This window comes from Phocoena phocoena, chromosome 15 (assembly GCF_963924675.1).
Source record: "Phocoena phocoena chromosome 15, mPhoPho1.1, whole genome shotgun sequence".
NCBI classification, from domain to species: domain Eukaryota; kingdom Metazoa; phylum Chordata; class Mammalia; order Artiodactyla; family Phocoenidae; genus Phocoena; species Phocoena phocoena.
Window position 1 is genome coordinate 65,056,857 of NC_089233.1, and position 25,554 is coordinate 65,082,410.

Genomic DNA, 25,554 nt, shown 5'->3' on the forward strand with positions numbered 1-25,554 from the left:
ATTGGCGGCTTGGACCTTATTTCCAGAGCAGGGGAGTTGGGGAGGGGGAGGCCCAGGGTCAGGTAGATGTGAGAAAGATTGAAGAGCCAGGGCTATGGGGAGAAGTGGTGAGTCTTCAGAGGCCTGGTGGAGGCTACCTGGACATTGTGTCAAAACTGATGACCTTTGGGCAGCCCTGGCCGGAGGTCAAGGCTGTGGGCCTGGACCCATCTCCTCTGTCCAGCCCCTGGAATTGCCCCAGGCCTGCAGAGGAGGGGGCTGTAGAATTGAGCTGGTGTGGCCCACCCCTGGTTTGAAACAGTCAAGAGCAAGCTTGTGCTGCCACCTCGCGGTTGCAGTGGGCATAACAGGTGAGGGCCATCGGCACCCTCCAGACTCACAAGGCCTCCAAAAGCTGGGAGCAGCTCTCCCCTTGCTCATCACCCCCCAAACTACCCGGGATGGCAGTGACTTCCATCTTACCCTCTGCCACTGGATAACCTTGGCCCGTTTTTCCCCCTCTGGGCCTCAGTTTCCCATGCTGAACAAAGGGTGGGCTGAGCCCCATCTGCTCCCCATCCCCACCAGGAGTCTGGACCGCCTGGATTCAGTGGATATGCTGCTGCCCTCCAAGTGTCCGAGCTGGGAGGAGGACTACCACCCCGTCAGCGACAGCCTCAACGACTCCAGTTGCATCAGCCAGGTAAGGGTGGCAGGCAGCTAGAAGGTCAGAGGGCTTGGGAGAGCCCCAACTCCCACCCAGGAAAAGGACAGACGTCCAGGTCCAGCCTCTGTTGAGTGGCCCCGAATATCTGCCCTGTGCTTCTGTTCGGTCTTTGTTCCTGAAGCTGCCTGTGTGTGTCTCTTCCCCACTGACTGTCCTGTGGCTGGAGAGCAGTCACAGGGCCTCACACTGACGGCCTAAGCTGTGGGCCCTGAGGAAGGGGCCATACCACTGCCTTAGACCCAGGAGCCCTGAGGATAGGGTACTGGAGACCTGGGTTTGAGTCCCAGTCTTGTCACTGACAGTATGAACCCAGGACCAAACACCCCCTCCCTGAGCCTCAGTTTCCTGATGGTTAGCATTGTCATCTTGCTGTGTGACTTCGGGCAAGTTGCTTCTCCACTCTGGACCTCCATGTCCCACCTGATCAGTGGATAGTTGGACTTCCAGGGCCCAGCCAGCTCTGCCACTAACAGCGGTGAACACGCTGTGCTGTACTATTAATTCTCTTGACCATCAGCTAGCTCCTTGATCCCTCACAGCCACCCCCAGATATCATCCATATGCCCATTTCAGAGATGAGGAAACTGAATAGGGGGGTCACAACAGCTAGGAAGAGGCAAAGCTGGGCAGAGATGTAGGGCTGTCAGACCCAGACCTGGACCTTAGCCCCTACCGTGTTGTGCACAGTGCTTTACAGTTTGCAAAGGGACGACCAGTCAAGGCTTGAGGGCTCCCCCCATGGTGTGGATGGGGAGACGAGGCCCAGACATCTGCCAATAGTAGCACAGTGGGGCAGTAGAGGCAGCCAGGTGCAGACCCAGCCACCTCTCTGGGCAGGAACAGGCCCCAGGTCCCGCCGTGTGCAGCCCCATGGCCTGGGCTAACGGACTGCTTAAAACTTTCGGATTCCAGCTCCTTACCACCCCATATTCCTGGCCCGGCCAAGCCCGCCCCAGCCCCCATCCTCAGCACTGTCGTTCCCACACTCCAAGGAGACTGACCTCAGATGTGGGGAGAGGGAGATCCCCCCACCCCCGGCCAGGGGACCCTCCACCCCACCATCCTCATCCAGGCCCCACCAAGTCTCACCTGTGCCGTTGTCCTGTCCTGGACTCCGGGCCTGCCACCTCCAATCTATTCTCAGCAGCCAGAGGGAGCTTGTAAAAGACAGAAGTCAAATCACGTCACCTGCTCCGAAGCCTCCCATGGCTTCCGCCTCACCCTAGTGAAAGCCAGACCTGTGAAGCCCGGCCTCCCTCTCAGATGTGCTCCCCGACTTGCTCTGTCACTCACTCTGCTCCAGCCACTCTGGCCCCCTTTTGCCCCTCACACACCTCATTCCTGCCCCAGGCCCCCTGCATTTGCTCCTGCCTCTCCCAGGAGCATCTCTCAGATCTTTGCACAGCTCGTTCTTCTCCGTGTCCCAGGTCTTGGCTCAAATGTCACCTCAGAGGGACCTGCCCTATCGCTTGCCTCAGGGGGTCTCCGGGGCCCTGTTTCCTTACTCTGCTTAATTTTCTTGACAGCACTTCTCACTATCTGGAATTATACTTGTTAGTTGATGTCTGTCTCACTCTTAAGACTGGGAGTTCCCTGCAGACGGGGACCTTGCTGTCTCGTCCCCACAGAGTCCCCAGCACATGCCACAGGGCACGTAGGTTTGCTGAATGGATGGCGTCCCTCCCTGTCTCTCCCATCCTGCCTGTTCTCTCATCCCTCAGTCTCCCTGTCGGTCTGTGTCTGTCTCCTTCTGTTTTTCTCTCCCCTCATTCACATTTTTCTCTGATTCTCTCCAGTGTGTCTCATTTCCATGTTTCTCTCTGGGTCTGTCTGTCTCTCTCACACCCACCGTCTCCATCCCCTGCCTGGCCCTGGCACCTGGAACAATTTTGTCCTTTGGCTACACGAAAAGGTACACGGAATGAGCCAGGCTGGGGACCCCAGCAGGTCTCTCCCACTACCCCCTGCCCAGCCCCAGCTCTCCCTTAACCCAGGGTCCTCTGAACTCCCACACCCTCATTCCATGAAGCTTGAGTGACCTGAGCCACAGATGTCGCCCCAAAGTCAGAGATGTCCAGTTCTGTCTGTGTCTCTGAGGCCTCAATTCCTGCCAGAAGAAACCCCGCTCCCAGCAGTCACTGGACTGTGTAAGCCCTGACCAGGGAAGAGAAGTCTCTGGGCTCTGTCCCTAATCTGTACATCCTGGGAGCTGCCTGCCCAGGTGAGAGGCAGCAGACAGGACATCCATGGTCCCAGAAGCCAACCCAGCAGAAAGACTTATAAACAGCAGATTACAAGTCTTCAACAACACCCAGCCCCAGAAGGAGTGAGCCTCCCACCCCTGGAGGAAGCCAAGAGCTCCCAGCAACTGGGCCTCAGCCAGTCTGGGGAGGAGGTTAGACCAGCCAGCCACAAGTTCTCTTGCAGCCAGGCCTGAATACCCAACCCTAGCCCCCAGCCTCGGTCTCCCCATAACCCTCCCCCATCTCTTTCCTGCAGATGTTTGGACAGGCCTCCCTGATCCCCCAGTTGTTTGGCCACGAGCAGCAGGTCAGTATGTTTGCCATTCTCTTGTCCCCCAACCCCAGAGGCCAGGGCTGCGTCTCAGGCACGTCAGTGGTCCTGGCCCCTGAGCCAGGCAGGTGCAAGCAGAGCCAGCACCAGGAAAGCCCCCTCCAGTGAAGATAGTGTCAGGAATCACATCGGTGCCTGGACCTTCCACTCTTTGGCCCTATCGCTTCACTTCTCTGTGCCTCAGTTTCCTCTTCTCAAAAATGGAAAAGAATGGGCTAGGATCTATGGATGGGGCAAGAATAACCCCAGGATATTGGCATAACATTGTAAATCAACTATACTTGAATTTAAAAAATGTTTTTTTTAAATAATAACCCCAAGATAAAGGAAGGTGTACCCTGGAGCTTCTAGCTCCCTCCTTCCTCTCATCCCCCAAAGCCTGGGAAAGCCCTGGGGAGACTTTTCCATTTGGACAGATCAGGGGCTGGGGTCATTGGCCTTCACATCCCAGCCACAAGATCCCCTGACTTATCTCCTTTCTTGGGTTCCAATAAGACCTTTAAGGATGTTAGGGTTCTGGAATGGATGCAGAGACTTTTCAAGCTTACCAAAGGTGGTGAAGACGACGCCGGACCTGGCACTGTCTGCCTGTCCTAAGGGTGCCCCATCCCACGCACACCCATCCTGCCCCTGGAGGTGGTCCTCTCCTCCCTCCCAGGCCCCAGCCCCAAGGCCAGATAGAGAGGCCGGGAAGGTGCTCTGGGCCCAAGTCCTCATTGGGGCCAGGAGTGGCAAGGGACTGATCCAAGGCCACATGGCCTACAGGGCAGAACTGTGACTGGCTCCACATCTCCTGATTCCAGCCACGAATGCCTCATGTGACTCCCACCTTCATATCATAATTCTTCTTGGGCACATTGTTGCAGAGGGTCTTTGGGGAGCCCACAGTGGGCCAGGTGACCTCTTCCTTCCTTCAACAGCCTCATGATAAGGGTGTGATGTGTTCACATATAAAACCCCCAGGGCAGTTCCCTGCACATAGTACGTCCTCAGTGATACACATACCAACAGCACTAACCAGCTGGCCTCTCCCTGGGAGCTTGGGAGCATCTTAACCGACACTGACAAATCTTTGCATTTGCCCCACAAAGTTGCCTGTAATAACAGGTACAGGTTATCCGGTGCTTAGTTTTCCCAACTGTATTCGAAGCATGTGATTATGAATGATCTCATTTCATCTTGACCACAATCCTGTGAAATCTGGTCTCTAATTAGCCCCCATTTTACAGATGGGGAAACTGAGGCACAGAGCAGTTAAGTGACTTGCCCATATTCCTCTTGTGAGAAAATGATGGAGCCGGGAATGAAACTCTGGCAGCCTAGCTCCAGAGGTGGGCCATTACCGTGCAATCCCTAATCAAGACCTCATCACCTTTGGCAATCACAGGGGCCTCTCAATATGCCTCAGGTTGCAGCTTTGGAGGATAAACACCTATCTCTTTAATACCCTCTCCAAGTGAATTTTGGGTATGTCACATGGACTACGTTTTAATTTATCAGTGCTGTCTGATAGAATTTTCTGTGATGATTGGAAGTGTTCTATCATCCATGCTGTCCAATAAGGTAACATGAGCAAGTGAAATGTGGCTAGTGTGACCAAGGAACTGAATTCTGTTTATTTTAATTAATTTAAACCTATATAGCCACGCGTGGTTAGTTGCTACCATATTGAACAGAGCAAATTTAGACCTTTCCAAACATATACTCCAAATTGGGTGATGATCAGGAATTCCCTGGCAGGCCAGTGTTCAGGACTCCGCGCTCTCACTGCCGAGGGCCCGGGTTCAATCCCTGGTCGGGGAACCAAGATACAACAAGCCACGCGGTGCAGCCAGAAAAAAAACTGGGTGATGATCCATCCAGTCGTTTTACCTGATGCAGTGCCAGACGAGTCCACAGGCATTCTAGTCCATTTAGATAGGGAAACACTGATGCAGAGAATAGTGCTGGCCTGCCTGAGGTCACACAGCCAGGTCCAGGGCACAGTGGCCCTATATCCAGCTTCATCTTTTCCTCCACATGGTGTTCAGTCAACTTTTGCCCCCTCCCGTGTAGCCCAGGTGTCTTCCCGGACCCCCACCCAGTGTCCATCTTTAGCCAGCTGACTCCTCAGCTTATACTCTGTGATCCCCAGGTACCAAGATGGCCTGAGACATGGGTCAGACAGACCCTTCCAGAACCATTGGAGAGTGTATGTATGGTGAGCCCCCTCTACACTCACACCCCCAGCTGCAGATTTGTAGGATCTTGTTTCTAGAGGGACACTTGGAAACCATCCAGATGAGGTTGAACTAGATGTGAGATGGCAAATAGCATATATACCTCCATTCTCCATACTGTCCGTGGCAGATGTGACTGATCAATCCTCACTGCCGCTACCCTCATTCCAGTATTATTTTCTCTCACCAGACTATTGCATCAGCTTCATCTCTGGCCTCTGCCTCCATTCCAGTACCCTATATCCAACGTCCATTCTGTACACCAGGGCTAGATTAATCTTCCTTAAATATACATTTGCAGTATTGATTCTGCTACTTCCTCACTGGGTACAACTGGCAAGTATCTTCCCCTCAGTAGCCCTCAGTTTCTTTGCTTATAAAAATGAAGGAATTGGACCATAAGATGGTAAATATCTAGCACACCTACTGCCACCTCCCCATTCCAACATCCAGGGCAGACGTTACTGACTATAGCCTTCTTTCTGGCTGAATTCAGATATGACCTCAAAATCTATTAGTTAATCAGTCTGGACACACAAGATATAACCTAGCTAACATCCTAGAAAGTATATTTACTAGTTTCTCCTCCATTGTAGAGATGGGAAGATTGAGGCCCAAAGAGGTGAGAGAGTCTGTATACTTCTTAAGGGCTCCATCTGCCCATCCCATGTCCTAAGTGAGACAGGAGCAGGAGGGTGGGCCGAGTTGAGGCCCCACAGACTCCAGCTCTGCAGCTGAGCCGACCACCAAGCACCCCATCCCTCCCCAGTGGGCACAGCCGGCCCCTGATGCCTGCTTTTGCCCTGACAGGTACGGGAGGCAGATCTGAGCGACCAGTATGAGGCAGCCTGCGAGTCGGCCTGCAGTGAAGCAGAGTCGACCGCGGCGGAGGCTCTAGACTTGCCGCTGCCCAGCTACTTCCGCTCCCGCAGCCACAGCTACCTGCGCGCCATCCAGGCGGGCTGCTCGCAGGAGGAGGACAGTGTTTCCCTGCAGTCCCTTTCCCCCCCTCCCAGCACCGGCAGCCTCAGCAATAGTCGCACGCTTCCGAGTGAGTACCGAGATGGGGGACCGCTGGGACCGTTCCTGGTGGACCGGAGGTGGGGAGGAATCCATGGTTGGTGAGCCAGGATTGGAGGGGTGGCTAGCAAAAGCAGGAGGCCTTGGGGCTGAACTTCCCACCGACTGGTGAACTGGAGCTCAAATGGCAGCAGTGGGGGGTGGGGGGCTGTCACAGAGGCAGATGTCAACACTGGGGATGGGGTGAGGGGGTCGTGAGGGCTGGAGCTTGCGAGATACTTGGTTGCCCCTGACTCTCTAGACCCTGGCTCTTACTGAAGCCCTACTTACCTGTTTGGATTAGTTCAGGTAGGCAAACCTGTGGGGAGGGTGGGCCCCTGCAGGGAAGAGGATGGGATCTGCATTGAGCCTTCTCAAAGGGGTGGGTTTGCAGGTTTCTCTCATATTCACAGTCGGGGACAACCTATCCTTTCTGATACTTGCTCTAAGTTCTCTGACAATAACCCAGGCACGATCAGAGAAAAAGGGGACCCTGCGTCCCAGAGCAAGCCATGACCATCAAGACCCAGGAAGATCATAGCACAATTTCTGGCTTAGTAGAGAGAACTTCGATCTCACTCTGACTAGAGAGTTTTCCTCCCTGAGCCTCAGTTTCCCCATGTATAAATTGAGGCATAAGCCAGACCCCGGCGAGCTCTCAGGGGAGATGAAATAAGGCTGTGCCTGGAGAGGTTTAGGCGGGCCCTTGCACATGGTGGGAGCTGACAAGTGTAGCTGTTCTTACTGGTTCTCAGACTTGACTCTGAGCCTCCTGACAATCAAAGGCACTGAGGTTGGATTATTGTAGGAAAACCACATGTTTCAAGCGGTCAATTGGTGTTTGATATAAATAAATGAGCCTGAATCTTATGGATATTCTATACACAAGAAACCAGCTTATTGACTGAAAACTGCAAAGGCAGGGGGCAGAGCAAGAAACCACTTTGTTTCACTATTGCCTTTCAAATCATGGCTGATATCTGGGCAGATCCCCGAGCTTTTCCAGGCATTTTTAGACCATAAGGAACAGTCTCATTTTCAGGTATTGAGAGTCTGGTCTCATTTCAAAACATCAGTCTCATCTACTTCAGACCTCATGCACCTGCAGCTAGGGCCTGACTGGGCTCAGAAGCCCACAGTGGGGAGCTGGGCGTAGTGGTGAGTGTCTTCTCTGTTCCTTGTTCATCAGTGGCCATTTCTGGTTCCTCCAGGGGGAGGGGAAGGTCGCTAGTGCAGATGTTGTCTGGCACCAGGAGTATCTGTGTGACAGGTGCCACTTGCTAGCTCTTTCTCTTAGGTGGTACTTTCAGAGTTTCTCCTATCTTGCAGGGCCCTTGTGGTGTCTTCTTTCCTAGCATGGGCAATCCCCCTCCAGGCCACTGCTGCTTATTCTGTCTCAGCTTCTCCAACCAGTGGTCGCCCTCCTCCGCACTCAGCCTCTTTTTGCCAGGGGACCTGGCCCTGCCAGGCAGGCATCTTGGGCAGACTCCTCTGATGACAACTCCAGCCCTACTGTCTCCCTCAGCTCCCACTTTACCCATGTGAAAATGAGGCCTGTGCCTTGCAGAACTCTGAAAGTATAGGCTGGTCTGCTACAGCCTTCCTTCTAGACCTGCTATCACAGCTAAGCCTGCCAGCCTCTCCACATTAGAAGTCTCCAAAGCAGGTGTCGGGGTCCAGTTTCTTTGGCCTCCAAATCCAGGGTATCCCTGCCAGGCTCTCCCAGGCACTCTGTTACAGTCTTGTAAGAGTCTCAGGTAAAGGATCAGATTCCCCACATCATCAGGCCCAGGGAAAGTTCTCTAAGCAGGAGGTGGGCCTGGGGAATCAGATAGCACATCAACAATTTTCTTCAAATAAACCTTCACTCACCGATCTCCCCCGACCCCAATCACTCGTGAATGGACTGAAGATGGGTGATGGGCTACATGTCCCAGAACTCTCTGGGTCCCTGTATTGGTCAGCTATTGCTACAATAGTGCTGCAAAGCAAACAACTACAAAATCAGTGTAATACAACAAGTAACATTTATTTCTTGCTCCCAAGGTTGTGGGTCAGCTGGAATGGCTCTCCTCCACATGTTTCTCACCCTCCTCCTGGGACCAAAGTGTCCTCCTGGGAGCAGTGGCTTTAGCAGGGCACGTTCTTCTCATGTTGATGGCAGAAGCACAGAGAGCAAGCCTAACTACACAGGCACATTTCAAGGTCCCTGCTTGCATAATATCTGCTAAAATCCTATTAGTTAGAGGAAGTCATAGCTCAAAAACAAGGGATGGAGAACTATCCTCCCACCGTGCGGACAGAGGAAGGGGTGAAGAATCAGGGTCAGTAATTCAATTTACTGTGGTCCACTTTCTTGGCCACATTTGTTCATGTCCCTCTCACAGAAAATACCCTTATCCCAAAGATCCTGAAAAGACTCATCCAATCATAACATCAGGATCTCATGGTACACCTGAAACTAATATAATATTGTAAATCAACTCTCCTTGAGTAATAAATAAATACATGCATACATACATACATACATACGTTTTGTTTTTTTTTTTTTTTTGCGGTACACGGGCCTCTCACTGTTGTGGCCTCTCCCATTGCGGAGCAATGGCTCCGGACGCGCAGGCTCAGCGGCCATGGCTCACGGGCGCAGCCGCTCCGCGGCATGTGGGATCTTCCCGGACCAGGGCACGAACCTGTGTCCCCTGCATCGGCAGGCAGACTCTCAACCACTGCGCCACCAGGGAAGCCCCATACATACGTTTTTTAAAAAGGAAAAAACGTCTCATGATCTGTGTCAGATATGGATGTGGCTCCTCTTGATCAAGCAACCTAAAATCTAAAATTTAAAAAAAAAAGGTATCTACCTCCCACCTCCCAACCCCCCGCACACACACCCAGCATACCTTGGTAAAATAGGGACAGGCAGTCCACACTCCTGTTCAGAAAGAGGGAGAAGGGGTTCAGAGACTTACTGATCCATGGCCATTCTGAAGTCCTTCTGGGCAGATGTTGGGCAAATACTCTGGGAAAGGGAATGTCTCTTGACTAGGCCCAAGCTCTATGCTCTGGGGTTGATTCCCTAAGCCATGGTTTTCCATAGCTCTTGGCCCTGCTCTCTGAAAGCCCTTCCTTTTCCATTAGCTTTGTTGGCATTGTCTAAAGAAAGCATTGGAGAATAGGCCTTTGGGCAGCCAAAGAGCCTTCTTTGTCTGCTTCCTGCCTGAAGAAAGTTAGGGACCCAGTTGTCTTTTTACATCTTGAGTGGTCTCGGTCCCTTGAGCCTAAGCTGATCATAGTTTTGGCCACACACTTCTCTCAAACACTTTATGGGTTTTCTATGTATTTGATTCCACTTAACCCCATGTACCAAAAAGCACACCCACAATTATTTTTGAGTCATGTCAGTCTCTCTCAACTCAATTATGATGACTTTGGGTGCATCAGGCTTCTGTGGGGCCATGCTCTTAAGCTTTCTAGAAGCTCTTTTGAGCAGCTGAGAGCATCTACTGAATGGTACCTTATTATTTTAGAGTATTAATAAAAGATGTCATAACCACATCCTCGATTTGATCTGACCCACATGCTGTATCTTAAGGCCATGACCTTGGTCTGACCTTTGTCCGCAGGCTGTATATTAATTTGAAACTGATTTACTGGCTGGAGAAGCTGGAGTTGACTGATCTCTTGTCCAACTCAGCGAGTTCTGGGCTCTCTGTATTCCCTCTAAACACTCCCTGTGGCACTCCCTATTTCTTTTATGAATTCCTCTTTCTTCTAAGTCCTTATCAAATTCAGCCCAAAGGAGCCAGCTCTTGCTTTCAACATTTTACCTGGAAACTCTCTTGCCCAAATCCATTGGTTCTCTTCAAGTTACTGTAGATTGACAGTTTTACCAAGCATTTTGTGTCTGCAGGGTATGGGTAACCTTTTTTCAAGCCTCCTCTAACAGTTTGCTCACTGCTCACCACTTGGTCCCAGAGCCGATGCTACATATTTTTGTTTTTGCCGCTTATACACCCCACTCTTGGTACCAATTTCTGTATCTATCAACTATTATCGCAATAATGCCGTGTAACAAACAAGCACATCTAATTTCAGAGGCACACAATAATGCGCATTTGTTCTCATTCATGAGTTTTTTGGTTGGCTGGTTCTGCTCTGCATGTCCTATATTCTCCTTCTAGAACCAAAGCGCACTCCTGGAATCAGTGCCCTAGCCAAGGCATGTACTTCTCATGGTGGTGGCAGAAGTATAAGAGGGCAAATCCCACAGTACAAGCTCATTTCAAGTCTCTGTGTCACACCTGTGAACATCTGGTTGGTCAAAGCAAGTCACATGAGCCCAAAGCCAAGGTCCAGGGAAATACACTCAACCTTTTGTGGGAGAAACTGCAGTTCCATTGCAAAGGGCATGAACACAGGGAAGGGTTGAGAATTGAGACCAAAAATTCAATCACCAAAAAAAAAAAAAAATCAGTCACGGCCCCTTCAGCACATCCTGTATGAATAATCCAGCATTTCTGGCTTTAAATGTAGGGATGTGGGGCTCCAATTATTCTCAGTTTGGGAGCTTAAGCCCAAACCAGGATACTCAAGAAAGTACTGGTAGCAACATCTGACACCTACCCAGACATGTGTGCACATATATACCTACTTATGGACATATATAAGGTTCTGTACCCTTAGACCTCTCTCTCCGAAAACATATAAAAACACATGTACACTGATATTCTCACATGCACAAACATACACCTAATCTCTACATACAGTTGCACATGCTCTCACATATGTGTGTGTCTCCTTCAAGGCTCATGCCACCTCCACACCCGTGAGGAAATCATGCCCCTAACAGATTGAAGCCACCAAAACAATCCCCCCTACCCCGTGTTTCCCCACTCAGCCCTCCCTCCAGGTCTCCATAGTGACTACTACGTACGTGCTCCTCTCTCCTCCAACCCCTGATCCCCTCACGCTCAGCAGGTAAACTCACCTGCCTTGCAGGGAAAACCAAAGCCACCAGATTTTTCAGACCTGTGCCCAGAGCTGCAGTGGGTCCCTACAGTACCTTAGTGCTGGGTTAGGAAAGACACTTAACTGTCATCTATTGGAAAATTATCATGATGCACAATTTTTATTAGAATAATGTCCTTTACTGCCATCTGCCACAGATATGTCATAATAAATATACAATTCGATTATGTCTGTGTTGTGAACAGCACCCCCCTTATACGTGGCACCCTTCATCAGTGTAAAGCTTGCACCATCATCCATGGCATTCTGGCCCGTAACCACCTCCTTCCTCACAGACACACCCCACCACCCACAGGTACACCCTCCCTCAGACACTGTCTCCCTGCAGGGGTCACCCTTGCTCAGAAGGCTGCCCCCTGTCCTCAGCATATGTCTCCAGGAAGTGAGCAGTCCAGGGCCTGTCCCCCACCTAGGGCTGTTCTGAACCCCCAGTCACTGAGGGGCATGAAAGCTCTTTGTCACCCTCACATGGGCACATATGCTCTCAGGCCATATGCTGGCAGGTGGGTGGATGTGAAGGCCACTTACTGAGACGGTGAGAGCCTGGGAGGGGCGGGCCCCTCCCGAGTGGCCCTGGGCAGGGCATGGAGCTTGCCCACCCCCCCCACCCACTTGCTGGGGGCTGACCAGCTTCCCAGCTGTCAGCACCCCCTCTGTCCCTCCCCTTCTCTGACCCAGATTCCACATTCCGGAAATAGCTCTGGCAGGTGACTGGCAGGCAGGGTCGGCCCCAGCCGGGATGGTGGGGGAAACAGAAGCTTCGCTACATACACATGCCCCTCCCCAGCCAAAGGACCTACCTGGGAGGGCCCACGGGGTGCCATTACCCCCTCAGTCTGACCCATCCTGACCCCCCTCTCTCCACTTCTGAGAAAGAAAAGAAAGAACAGAGAACGCGCTCCGTCCCACTCCTCCCTTCGCTGACGCTGCCCATCCCCCATTAGCGCTCATTCTCCTCTTCTCCCTCCCTTCCTCCATCCCTTTCTTCCAGCTTCCCCTCCCCTCCATCATCTTAACCTTCTGTCTGCCTGTCTCCCTCAGCCCTGTTTCTCCCCCCCAGCCTCTCTCCCTTTCTTTCTTCTAAATTTCTGGCCCTTCTCCCTCCCCAGCCTCCTTTCTGTGTCTCTCCCACTCCCTCTGAATCACAAGGGAGACTGTGACAACACCTAGGAGCGGTGGCTGCTGGGTGGTACCTGCCACCTACCCCTGCCCCGCACCAACTGCATTCCCCACAGGTGCACATGGGTACACGTGTGTACACGCGCACATGTGCACACACCTGGAGTCACTCTCTGGCAGCGCTTGGGATAGGTTTCTGGACTGGGAAACACCCTTGCTCCTTGCTCAGGGGCCCTGAGTTCTAGTTTCAGCTGTGCTGTGTCACTCGGGGTGGGTCCTGACCCCTCCATGTGCCTCAATTTCTCCATCTACGTTGTGAGGCTTGGGTTTGGGGATCCCCAAACACCTCCTATCTGAGTCACAGAATGCTCTGTCCTCCCTTCTTTGTCCCCTCTCCCCTCCCCGAGAACTCTCCCAGTTTCTTCTCTGATTTACTCTCTCCTCCATAGACACAGGAAGGGAGGCTGACAAAATTCCAGTAAGCAGCCAACCTTCCAGGTGGCCTTGTCCCCCAAGCCCTTTCCCAGGCCTAACCCTCCACAGTCTCCGGTTATTACACTACAGTCTCCTATCAGGCCGGACGCTCCGATCCCCAGAATATCAGGGCTGAGAGGAACCTGAAAGACCATCATGACCAGAGATGCAAACAGACTTCACCTCACATGTCACCTCTGATCCCTGGAGCTCAGGACTGAGATTGAGTTAAGCAGAGAAATGTGCCCCCATCGATTAGTTATGGCTGCTTTGTCCAGGAATGTTGCACTTACCTGACGTTCCTTATTTAGCCCAGTTAACCACACACACACACACACACACACACACACACACACGCGCGTTTACAGATACTTTACAAAGAAACTGTAGCCTAGAGGAGGTGAGTGTCAAGTCAGGGTCACCCAGTTAGAAGGTCAAGGAGCTGTTTCCCACCTCGGTCTGCCTGGCTTGAGTTCCCCATTATCCTGTGTTGGGGGGGCCATCCAAGGTCCTGGTAAAGAGATGCAGTGTGGTCACAGGAGTTTCAGGGAGAATTATCTGGCCACATGGGCAGGATGGATTGGAAGCTGTGCAGTGGTCCAGGCAAGGCACAGTGAGGCCTGGGCAGGGGCCATAGAGTCAGAGAGTAATGGGAGTGTCCAGGAGGCCTTCCTAGAGTGAGTGATGAGGAGCCAGAATTCCCACCTCCTGAAATAGGCACCTCTTCCCAGAGGGCACTGGGCAGAAGGTGGGCTTCCTCCCACAGCCCCACCCAGCCGTGGACCAGGAAGTTCCTGGTTAACTGAGTTACTCTCCTAAGTCCCATTTTAAGGCAGACCCACTGAGCCTTCTGGGGAAAACAGTGATTGGGCTTAAGAACTGGTGGGCAGGCTGGGAACCCCAGCTTTGAGATTCTTGAACAAGAATAATTCCTTACTCCCTCAGGGGTAGAGAGGTCAGGCCAAAGGAGGAAAGACTAAGGTGCTTAAGTTGAACCTCGGAGGCCCTGAGGCCATAGTTAAGGGCAAGAGCCTTGCAGTGAGGCAGCCCTTTCATTGAATAGATGCTTACTGATAACCTCAATGGGCCAGGCTCTGCTCTAGGCACCAGGGGACACATCAGTGAACAAAAGGGAAACCTCTGCCTTCATAGAGACTACATACTTTTGGGGGGGGGCATATGGGGGCAGGCAGACAAACTCAAATAAGTATGTGGTTTACTGGCAAGTAGTGTAGGGCAAGGAGTACTGGGAGTGCCGGCAGCAGGAAGACAGGGCTATTGCAGCATAAACAGGGTACCAGGATAGAACTCATTGAGACAGATGTTTGAGCAAGCACTTGAAGGAAGTGAGGGAAGGAGTAGTGCTGGGGAGGTACTCCAGGCAGGGGGAAGAGTGGTACAAAGGCCCTGAGGCAGGAGGGTGCCTAGTGCATTGGAGGAGGAGCAGGGCTGGTGTGGTTGGGACGGAGCAAGACAGAGTCAGGCCTGTGCTTTGGGGCTTCCTGAATTTTCCTAAGTAATCAATCTAAAGATAAATACTAAGTGAATGGTATAGGTGTAGCATAGTGACTGTGAGAAGGGCAAAGTAAGCTAGTATTTTCGAAGTGCTTAGTACAGCGCCTGGCGTCAAAAAAGGCTCAATAGCCCTCAATTGCTTTTGTTACTATTACCTTTATGCAAGACAGTGGTATTGGAAAGACTGTATCATCTTCTTGAGTAAGATGCTTTTTAAGAAAAACGTATTTTTGGTTGCGTTGGGTCTTCGTTGCTGCGCGTGGACTAGAGAAACTAGTTGTGGCGAGAGGTGGTTACTCTTCATTGTGGTGTGCAGGCTTCTCATTGTGGCGGCTTCTCTTGCTGTGGAGCACAGGCTCTAGGAGCATGGGTTTCAGTAGATGTGGCACACGGGCTCAGTAGTTGTTGCACATGGGCTTAGTTGATCCGCGGCATATGGGATCTTCCCCAACCAGGGATTGAACCAGTGTCCCCTGCATTGGCAGGCAGATCGTTAACCACTGCGCCACCAGGGAAGTCCCTTGAGTAAGATTCTTTTCTCCACTTTACATTTGGAAAAGAGATGCACAGAGAAGGAAAGGGACTTGCCTAGGTCACCCAGCAAGGCAGGTGGGGGAGCAGAAGCTGGATCTGCAGGTAGGTGCAGATGAGGGATGAGACCCCAAGGACCAGGACTGTGAGTAAGGGGACTCGCAGGGGAGAAGTGGGGAACTGGGAAGGCCATGAATCACGAAGGGAGTGATTTATGAATTCAGGCAGCTCCTACTGCACTTGGCTCTCCAAGGCATCCTGGATGTGATGGTTTTTACTATGGAGGAAATGAAGGCTTAGGAGGTTGAATGAGTATCTTGTCCAAGGTCACACAGCCCTCCAGAGTATGAGCAGGGATTCTAACCCAACCTGGAGGACCTCAGATGAGCACAGCAAAGCGAGGATGGAGTAGAGGGGACAACTAGAAACACTTAGGACGTACAGTCGATAGTACCTGGGGGGCTAATCTGACCACACAGAGATGAGAAGACCACCTCAGACTGCTTGCTCTGAGCCTCAGTTTCCCCCGGGAACAGCGAGGTGTCGCCACGGTAAACTGGTGCAGATTCTGCTGGCCGCTCTCGCGTCAGGGAGCATGCGTCTGGTTCCAGCTGGAACCGGTTTGGTGGGGGCGGCTAGAGGGGCGGAGTCCCCCATGCTTAGGCATGCGCGTGCTGACGTGGGCGCGCGCTCCCTCTCGGGGTCGGGCGGCCTGGGCGTAGGCTGGACTGAGCGCCCCGCGCGCTTGCGCACACGCCCCTCCGCGCGCGCGCTACGGCCACGTGCCGAGAGGGTTGCGCGCGCCCCCGCCCATCCCGGGAGTCCCGAGCGACGCGCGCGCGCGCGTGACGCGGGGGGCGGGGATGGGCGGGGCCGGCGCGGGGCTTTAACCCAGAGGCCCCGCCCCTCGGGCGTACAAAACCGGAGCCTCGGGCCGGGCCGCGTGAGGGAGGAGGGTGAGTGCCCGCCGCTGGCCGCAGCTGCCGCCAGCCCGTCCGTCACTTCGTCGGTCTGTCCGGTCCACGTCGTCGCCGCCGCCTCCTCAGCCCGGACGCCTGGGGCCCGCCCAGCGCCGCCCGGAGCAGCCGCGGCCCCGCGAGGAGACGGGCGCCGCCCCCGCCCGGCCCTGCCCTGCCCCCGCCCTCCTCCCCTTCTGTCCGTCCGTCCGTCCGTCCCCCCGCCCGCTCGCGCTTCCGTCCTTCTGTCCGGCCACCAGCCCTCGGGCCCGTAGCCCCGCTCCGCCCGCTTTGTCTCTCCCTGGCTCGCTGTCTCTTTGTCTCTGCCCTCGCGCTGCCTCCCAGCCCCTCCCTCGCTCCCCGATCTCGGGTCCCCCTCAAGGCGCTCGTCTCATCCCTCAGAGCCTACCCCCTCTGAGCGCCCCTCATCTTTGGGGACCTTTTTTTTCTGAACACCTTCCACACTCCCCCAAGGCTTTCCTCTGAGCTGCCCGCACATCCCTTGAGGGTCCTCCCTTCCATCTGTCCCCCCAAATCCCGGGGGTCTTGCCTCCTCTTAGCCCTCATTGCTTCAGGGTTTTCCCTCTTTTGGTGTCCCCTGTATACGCTGATACCTCCTAGATCCCTTGGGGTCTCTCCTTGGGACCCCCAAAGCTCCCCAGCTCCCAGACTTCAGCGCCCCTCCCTGCCTTCCCTTGGTTTTGTCCCCTGTCGCTGTCTCTCCTTGTTCTCTCGGGCCTCCGCGCTCCTCATTCCTCTGGGTCGGGGCCCCCTGCTTTGCTCTCCCTGCCTCTATCTGCCCCCGCATCTGTCTTGCTGGTGTCACCACTCGATGTCTCTTGCGCTGCAGACCCCTCTTTAAGGCTACTCCTTTGCCAGGGCTCTTGCCGCTCCCCCTTGCTTTCTCTGCCCCGGTCCCCTGTCTCCCCTTCTCTCTGCTCCTGTGTCTCTCCCTCTCCCCTTTTCTGTCTTTGCCGGTCTCTGGGTCTCTGACCCCCATCCGGCCCTCATGGCTTTGTGTCTGGAGCTCTTGAAGCAATGTGAGTGGTGGGGTGTCCGGGTCTGGCTGGAGTGCGCCCGCAGGCTGGCCGCGGCAGAGGCTCCATGGGGTTGGCGCTGGGGCGAGGGCTGGCGCTGGGGCAGGAGGCTCTGGGGCCTCCCCACAAAGGGGGCAAGGAGGGAGGGGCCAGGCTGTCTGGCAGAGGTGGGAGGGGGAGCCTTCCTGCTATGAGGCTTCTGCTTTAGTTGCTTGTGTGTGTGGACGGTGCCACGGGCTGGGCATCCCTGCCCGCTTGGCCCTGCATGGCCTGGCATTTTGTGATTGCTTGTGGGCAGGCCTGGGCTATTTTGGAGCCAGCAGGATGTGATATCACTTGGGCGTTTATTTAGACCCGATTGGGGGTGGGGACTGCGTTCTTGCCAACTTGAGTAATCAAATTTTGCATGGGGGGTGCGGCCTCCTAGGCAGCTGGGCTGTGCGGTTTGTGGCCAGAACTTTGCCAGCCACCAGACTGGGCAGGTGAACCAGGGTCTGTGCTGCCTTGGTCTTGTGGAGACTGTCAATCAGGGTGTGGGGAGAGAGGGGTTGTTTTTAACCTGACCACCCTTGAGGATTGGGTTTGGTGGTCTAAGACCTCTGCGGCCAGCTTCAAGCTGTGTGACTTTGAATGAGACCTTCAACCTTTCCAAGTCTCAGTTTCTCCATCTGTAAAAAGGGAATAATTATGGCAGCCTCACAAGGTTGTCATGACAATCAAATGAACCATCTGTAAAGACACTTTGGGAACTGTCAGCCTGTCTTTAAACTGAGCCCCACAGAGGGAAAGCAGCTTGCCTGGGGCACACAGGCTAGTTCATGGCAGAGTTGGGACAGGGATCCAGGCCTGGGACTCCCCAGCCCAGAGTTCTTTACCCTCCCCCCAACTCCATTGCCACCTGGTTGTTCAGAAATGCACCTGCCCTTCCAGTAGGGCAGGGGGCAGGCTGCCCCTTTTTATGCCCCCATTCCTGGTTGCTCTTTGCCAGTCTGTAAAGATAGGTGGGTGTGCCCAGCTGGATGTCTGTGCTGGAGACAGTTGGATTTTCCATGTTCCATCCTGTTGTTTTTTAAGGGTGGGCCCTGCTTGGCCAGTGGCACTTGGGAATAAAGTCTGTCAGTTTGTGGCTGTGAGCCCCACCTGCTTTTCCAGCTTCCCATAGAGTGGGGGAACAAAGGCTTCAGCTGAGAGATGCTCCACAGACAGCTGGGGTCTGCTGTCAAGGAGCCTCAGATGTCCCAGAAGTTTGGAGCAGGAGATAAGATCAGCTATTGTAGCCCCCTCGTCTTACAGAGAGACCAGGGACCCACAGAGGATTTCAGCCAGGACTCCTGTGTCCTCTGCCGTAGCACTGCCTCTGAGGAGGTCGCTGTCTGGCTGGTGTCACCTGCGCACTGGTGTATAATGACAGTTTCCAGCATCCGTTGACCTTTTACTGTGGGCCCTGAGCTTGACACGCTACACAGACTACTTGCAGCAGGGAGGAGAAAGGGCTTGGTCTCTGGCCTGAAAGTGGAGGGAATCAGGGTTGTGGTCCCCACATCTCACCTCTCAGGGAGGCTGCTTTCGCCTGGGCTTCAGCTTCCTTATCTGTAAAGTGGGAATGATAATCCTTGTCCTAAGGCTGATTCTGAAATCATGGAATCCCTAGAGAAATTGTGTGAGGCAGAGTGCCAGGGTTCTATTCTCGGCTCTGATGCTAAGATGCTGTATGACTTCAGACAAGTGTCTTCCTCTGTCTGTATTTTTCCTTCGAAAAAATGAGGAAGCTGGTTGTTGTGCTCTCTTAGGTGCTTCCAGCCCTGACATTTGAGGATTTTAAGGTAACTGAAATGCCACCTATTTGTACCTACATCTTATCTTACCTGTTAAAAGTGTGCTTGATCACAGAATAAGAGGCAGAATATGTTGAGTGCTGCCAGATGTGTGCTGATAATGTGCTGTGGGGTTTCATCGGAGAGAGATCTTGTCCGGGCAAAGGGATCAAAAAGGCTTCCAGAGGGAGGCCGTGCTTGAGCTGGACCCCTATACCAGACATGTTCTGCCTCTTATACAAACTGTTCCAGAGAAAGAGTGCGGGTTTTCGGGCCGCAGACACCTGGTCGTGGTTGGTCTGCATCACTCGCTACCTGTGTAATCTTGGGCTAGTTACTTTCTTTGAGTTTCAGTTTCCTCATCTGGACGCAAGATAATCATAATTACACTGCAGGGTTGTGGTAAGGACTAAGTGAGATTCTACATTAAAAAATAACTGGTACACAGTAGGCGTTTAATAAATGTGAACTTTCACCTCGAGATAATATCTGGATCCCTTTTTGCTTTGTGGGAACAAGGCAGAGGCCCAGCCTCTCCCTCTACCCGCTGTGGCTGGGGTTCAGGTAGCAAGGAAAGCACCTCCTGGCTGTTCTAATATGTTAACAGCAGTGATCCTCTAACCTCTTGCTATGTGGGACATTGTGTAATCTGCCAGGCTCTTTCCTTTCCATTGTTCCTCACAACAGCCCTGGGAGGAAGTCAGAAGCCAGTGGAGTTCTCCCTGTTTCATGGGTGAATGAAGAATAGGGGCCCAGGGAGGGCTTGCGCCCAGGCCTCTTGACTTGGCTCCCCCTGCAACCCACAGCGTTGCTCCACATTTATTGCTGCTGCCCGGTAGCCTATGGCTCGGGCTGCCTTCTCTGGATCTGGCATCTGTTCTGCAAGGAGGGTTTGTTTGGCATTTCCCCAGCCTCTGAGCTCATCTCAAATTTAAATGGGACTAGCTTGAGGTTGGGTGGGGACTGAGTCACCACCTTCCCTGGCTTTCTCGTCCTGAGCAGCAGCCAGACACACCCAGAGGGCCACTGCCGTAGACCTGCTGGTTGTAGACGCTGCACACAACAGGCTTTCCTCCCAGAAGCTCAGATGGCTCAGGAATGTCTCCCTCTGGGCTCTCAGGGGAAGGCGGCAGTGGTGGCTCCATATGTATTTCTTCACCTCAGGGATCTGGAAGCACAAGCCACACTGAGCTGTTGTTGCCTGGCCTCTCCTGCTCCAAGCCTTTATTTGTGCTGTACCCTCCCCCGTGGTGCTGTCTCTTCCCTTTGAGGCCCACATTGTCAAATGCCACCTCTTCCAGGAAGTCTCTGATTGCTGCCTCTGGAGTCAGACTGTGAATTCGGTCCCAGGTCCATACTTGCTGAAAGTGTGACCTTGGAGATCACTTTACCTCTCTGTGCCTCAGTTTCCTCGTATATAAAAATTAGGCTCCTCATCTTTACAAAGTTCAGGTTCCTGAGCTCTATCCCCAGAGATTCTCATTTGGCAGGTCTGGGGGCAGGAATCAGCTTTTTAAACCAGCCCTCTGGAGGAGTCTGATGCTGAAAGCCTGTGGGCCACACTCTGGGTAAAGCTGAACTGAGAGTTTCTCGGGTTGGTGTCACAGTTTGGCTTGTCCCTGCTGCTGTGTGACCTTGGATTGGTCGACTTTCTGCGCCTCAGTTTTCTTCCCTGTCAGACTGGGATGGAAATGCCTTCCTCACAGGTTGCTCTGAGGATGCAAACTCGTGTTGTAAAGGCCCCTCAAGAAATGGGAACCTGTCTGCTACACTGCCGTTCACTGGGTGTCGGGGACTGTACTAAGCACTTTCTGGCATTATCCCACTGCATTATTGCAACAATCCTATGATACAGGTCCCAATATTATCCCCATTTTACAGGTGAGGAGACTGGCCCCTCATCATGGTCTTCGTTTCAGGCAGAATTGGTTGTTTCCAGAAGCAGATTACCCTTCCCCTGCTCAGTCCCAGCAGCAGACACTGTCAGACCTGGCCAGGGTGAGGGCTATAGAATTGAACATCTGGGCAGGAATGCAATCCAGTCGTCAACAGGAACTTAATGAGGCTATCGAGGTGTGCGGTGTGAGTGCCTCTCAGGTTCCCAGGTTTCCCTGTCCTGGCTGTGGCTGCCTCGCCTCCCTCAGCCTGTGTTGGAATCAGCTGGTTCCTCACCTACCCACTCCTGGGAACCAGGGCTACCTTAAAGACAAATAAAATCCATATTCTAGAGCTAAAAGGTTATTGTTTCTTGTCTCACTATAAGAAGCATGCTAAGGGAGGAAAAGGGACAGGGATGTGCCTCGGATCCCAGAAGAAGACCATGTCAGGGCCAGGTGAGAGCCATAGTGCTGTCTCCCCACCCAGGTCTCCCTCATTTCTCTGTCCCTGGCCTGGGTCACCCTGGGGAGAGCTGGTGCATGGAGGTCTGGTTTGGCCAGTGAATAGGACAAAAGGAAGAAAAGTGGTCCCAAGTGGTTGGAGCTGGACTTGGCTCAGCCTGGAGCTGAACTGGGCTTGGAAAACACTTTCTGTCCAGGAACCTGCCCTTCCAGCCCTGGGCCAGGCTCTGAGAGGATGGGAGAGACCAGACAGACAGGGCCTCTGCCCCTGGGAACTTAGGATCTGACAAGGGAGACAAGGCCTACAATTATGAGAGTCTGTGTGACAGTCTGTAATTAAGCATCTGCTGAAGGAAAGCATTGTCTGAGAAGGAAGAAGTGAGCATGACCCAGAGGAAACAAGAGCCCTCGTGAGGGGGGCTGGGTTCGCAGAGGCCGACATTGGGGCTGACGTTCCTGAGAATGGTTTCTGCAGAGGCACAGGTGTGGGGGCTAGACAGGGTAAGTGCATATTATGGAAACAGTAGACTAGTTTTGCTGATGCATCGGGGCTCAGGGAGGAGCCAGGAGATTGTAGGCAGCATAGAACGCGAGCTGAAGAGCAGAGGCTTTGGAGAGCCATGGAAGATTTTAGAGCCGGGATGGCACAGCTGGAGGATTTTTTCAGGATGAGTCAGGCTGGGTGAATTGGAATGAATGAAAGTGACAACAGGGAGGAGCTTTGTAGGCAACTCGGAGAAGGGAGAGGACAGTGTTCGGGTGGAGCCCTTGCGAGAGGGAAGGGCCAGTTGGGGTAGCAGAGGATGTTGTGTTCTCTGAGGAGAGCCTGACCAGGGGGCCTGATGGGCCAGCGGGAAAGATGTTGGGTGTCGCTACTTGGAGCAGGAAATAATAGTCTGAGCACATTGCTCGCACACCTGCTCTGTGCCAGGCTCTGTGCCAGGGCCTCCATGGATGCTCTCATGAAATCCTTACAGCAAGCCCGAGGCAGGTGGACTTACCGTCCCCATTTTACAAATAAGGAACATGTGGCTCAGACCCAAAGCTGACTGTCTGCAAATGCTGGCTCTTCGCACAGTTCAGCTCTGCTTCTTGGAAAGGAACCTCCTACTGTTAGGATCCCAGGAATCTGAGCCTTCTTGCCCCTTGAATTGGGGGCACCTAATACATCCCCTAAAGGACAGAACCCCCTACTTTCTAAAGACCTGGGAGATTGGGGCTGGGTACCAGCTCAGAATTGCTTCAAGGTGGGAGAGTCAGGGAATTGAGGGGCCTTCACATCAGCAGTTTTACTCGCCAGGCTGTGAGCAACCTCCAGAGCGGGGCCTCTTGTGTGTCTAGTGCAACAGTGGGCATGTCCATGACTGGGCCCGCTGGGATTCGCAGCCAGCCCCCACCGGAGAGGGTGGGCCCTGGCCCAGCCACAGAGGCAGGGAGGGACTTGACCGAGGTACTCGCGACACAGGAGAGCCAGGTGATGAAGGTGATGAAGCCTATTTCCCAGGCTGCAGCCAGGGATAGCCACTGGGCAGAGGGAAGGGGAAGGGGAAGGGGACTGGTGCTTAAGAGCGGCTAGCAGGGGAGGCAGCAATGGTTGGCGGCAGTGTGCAGCTAGGAAGCTGGTGGCCAGTCATTCTCGGTGTGCCGCCCTGAGCAGGGCCTTGTCCTGGGGTCGTGAGGCCACATGGCAGGCACAGCCTCTGTGTTCCGCTCACCCCACTCCTCCCTTGTCTCCAATAAACACCCCCAGGATCCTTCTGCCAGTCTACTTTGGCAAATTCATACCAAAATCAGGACAAAGGTTTTGATGAGGGATTTTTGTGCTCCTTTGGAACAGACACAGCCTGAGAAATGTTCGGATATTGGAACAGTGAACTAGACTGACTGTGCTGTCCCTTTCAATTGTAGTTATTCACTTGATTAATGCTTTACCATTTGCCAGGTGCTTTCTTGTAAATGTGATCATTCTCATATGTATTCATTCTTTTCATTTCATTTATAGCACATTGTTTCTGGATCATTAATATTTGTGTAGCCTGTTTTTTAATTTCAAAGCACTTACATCTACTTTATCTCATTAGGTTCTTATACAACCCTAAGAGGATTGCTATTCTTGTCGTCATTTTCCAGAAAGTGACTTGCCCAAGGTCACTCTGGGATTCACTGGCTGAGCTGTTGTTCACTTATTCAACAAATATTTATTAAGTGCCTGCTGTGTGCCAGGCAATGAGCTGGCCCTGGGGATACAGTGGCAAGCAGAGCCGTCTTAGAGACTTAGCTTCTGACCTCCCAGAGTCCACAGAATCATCAAGGTGTAGCCAGGATTCACCCTAGCGCTCCTGACCCCCACCTTGGGCTCTTTCCACTGCAGACCCCTGGAGTTTGGGCCTGAGGCTTAGATCTAGACTGTTGTAGCCTGTGAGCCTTCAGCCTGGAGCATCATGGTAAAGCAAGCCAAGGCAGCAAGTCTCTGCAAACTGAACTTCAAAAGTGACAGAAGAGGTCTTTGGTAATGACTTAATTATTAACGAGAAGGTGAAGAAGGGCATCTCTACAGAAGGCCATCTGCTCCTCCCCAGGGGGAGGAAGTCGCTCAAGGGCTGCTGTACCTAAGATCCGGGCCTGAATTTTCTGCAGCCTCCAAATATTTGATTACAGTCTGCACAGGTGTGGAGCCCTGTGGCCATGTGCTAAGCTGGGGACCCTCCTTGCTTCCTTTAATATTAAATGAGATGAAATAAAGGCATATCTTAGGATAGCAGTCTGGAAAGGACTCTCCCAGCCCCCTCATTTCCCATGAGTGGGAACCAAGTATTGGAGGGGACAGGATCCCATATTGAGAGAGACATTATTCTTCCCCTTCACCTGTCTTACCAGCCTGACTTAATTTCCCCAGTCCTTCCTGTAGGAACCCTCCCCTCTCAGCTGAACCTACTGAGCATTCAAAGCCCTCTGGAAATCCTTCTTATGCCGTAAGGCCAAGTTTTTCTGAGTCTTCCCTGCTACTTTCTGCCCTGCCCAGAGGCCTGTGCTGTCCAGGCTGCCTCCATCTACTGTCAGAGGCTGACCACCTGTTCTGCAAGACTAGACCAGCAGCCCTTGAGGAGACTTCAAAATCCAGGTGTCTGGGCCCTGCCCCCAGGGAGTCTGATGCCTGAGACCTAGAGGGAAGCTTCTTGGGGTACATTTTGCTGGAGTTATTTTTTTATGTGCAAAAGTTATGCTTTTATTGAGAAAGCAATACATGTATGTGGTTAAACATTTCAAACTTTGTAGGAAAAAAAGGGGTCCAGTGAAAAATTAGTCTCTCTCCCACCTAGGCTCCTAGGTAATGACTGTGAGCAGTCTTGATGTTTCCTTCCAGAAATACTCTGCATACACGGGCAGCTGTGTCAATACATCCCATTTTATTACCTACTGCCTGCTGTTCTGTACCTTGTCTTCTTCACACAAGGATGTCTCTGTTGTCGGTATTCCCTGTGGGTACACACGTGGCTGTGTGGCAGTCCATTGACGGATGGACCACCCATTGTTTGTCCAGTCCTCTGCTCAGGGACATTTAGGTCGTTCCCAGCCTTGCTGCTACGAGCAGCGCTGCAGCCAGCACCCTTCCCACCTGGCTGTATACATGTGAGCAAGCATCACTGTGGGAGCCATTCCTTCCTGCAAGTGAAATTGCTGTTTTGAAGAATCTGTGCACCTAAAAGTTTACCTTCTTCTGCATTCTGAAAATCTATCTATATATATATATTTTTAACATCTTTATTGGAGTTTAATTGCTTTACAATGGTGTGTTAGTTTCTGCTTTATAACAAATTGAATCAGCTATACATATACATATATCCCCATATCTCCTCACTCTTGCATCTCCCTCCCTCCCACCCTCCCTACCACACCCCTCTAGGTGGTCACAAAGCACCGAGCTGATCTCCCTGTGCTATGCAGCTGCTTCCCACTAGCTGTCGATTTTACATTTGGTAGTGTATACATGTCCACGCCACTCTCTCACTTCGTCCCAGCTTACCCTTCCCCCTCCCCACGTCCTCAAGTCCATTCTCTACGTTTGCGTCTGCGTCTTTATTCCTGTCCTGCCCCTAGGTTCTGAAGAACCTTTTTTTTTTTTAGATTCCATATATATGTGTTAGCATGCGATATTTGTTTTTCTCTTTCTGACTTAATTCAC

The 25,554-nt window shown here is 52.7% G+C and overlaps 1 protein-coding gene across 3 annotated transcripts in view; it reads left to right on the forward strand.

The window, feature by feature from the left end:
* DLGAP4 (DLG associated protein 4) overlaps positions 1–25,554 on the forward strand; it is a 91,013-nt gene that overhangs the window by 6,446 nt on the left and 59,013 nt on the right. For 2 of the 3 annotated variants that reach the window (XM_065893539.1, XM_065893538.1), the window contains exons 3-5: positions 568–682; positions 3,206–3,256; positions 6,310–6,550. In XM_065893539.1, coding sequence (XP_065749611.1) covers positions 568–682; positions 3,206–3,256; positions 6,310–6,550 — 407 coding nt within the window. The remainder of the gene's footprint in view (positions 1–567; positions 683–3,205; positions 3,257–6,309; positions 6,551–25,554) is intronic. The other variant, XM_065893540.1, reaches the window with a different exon arrangement.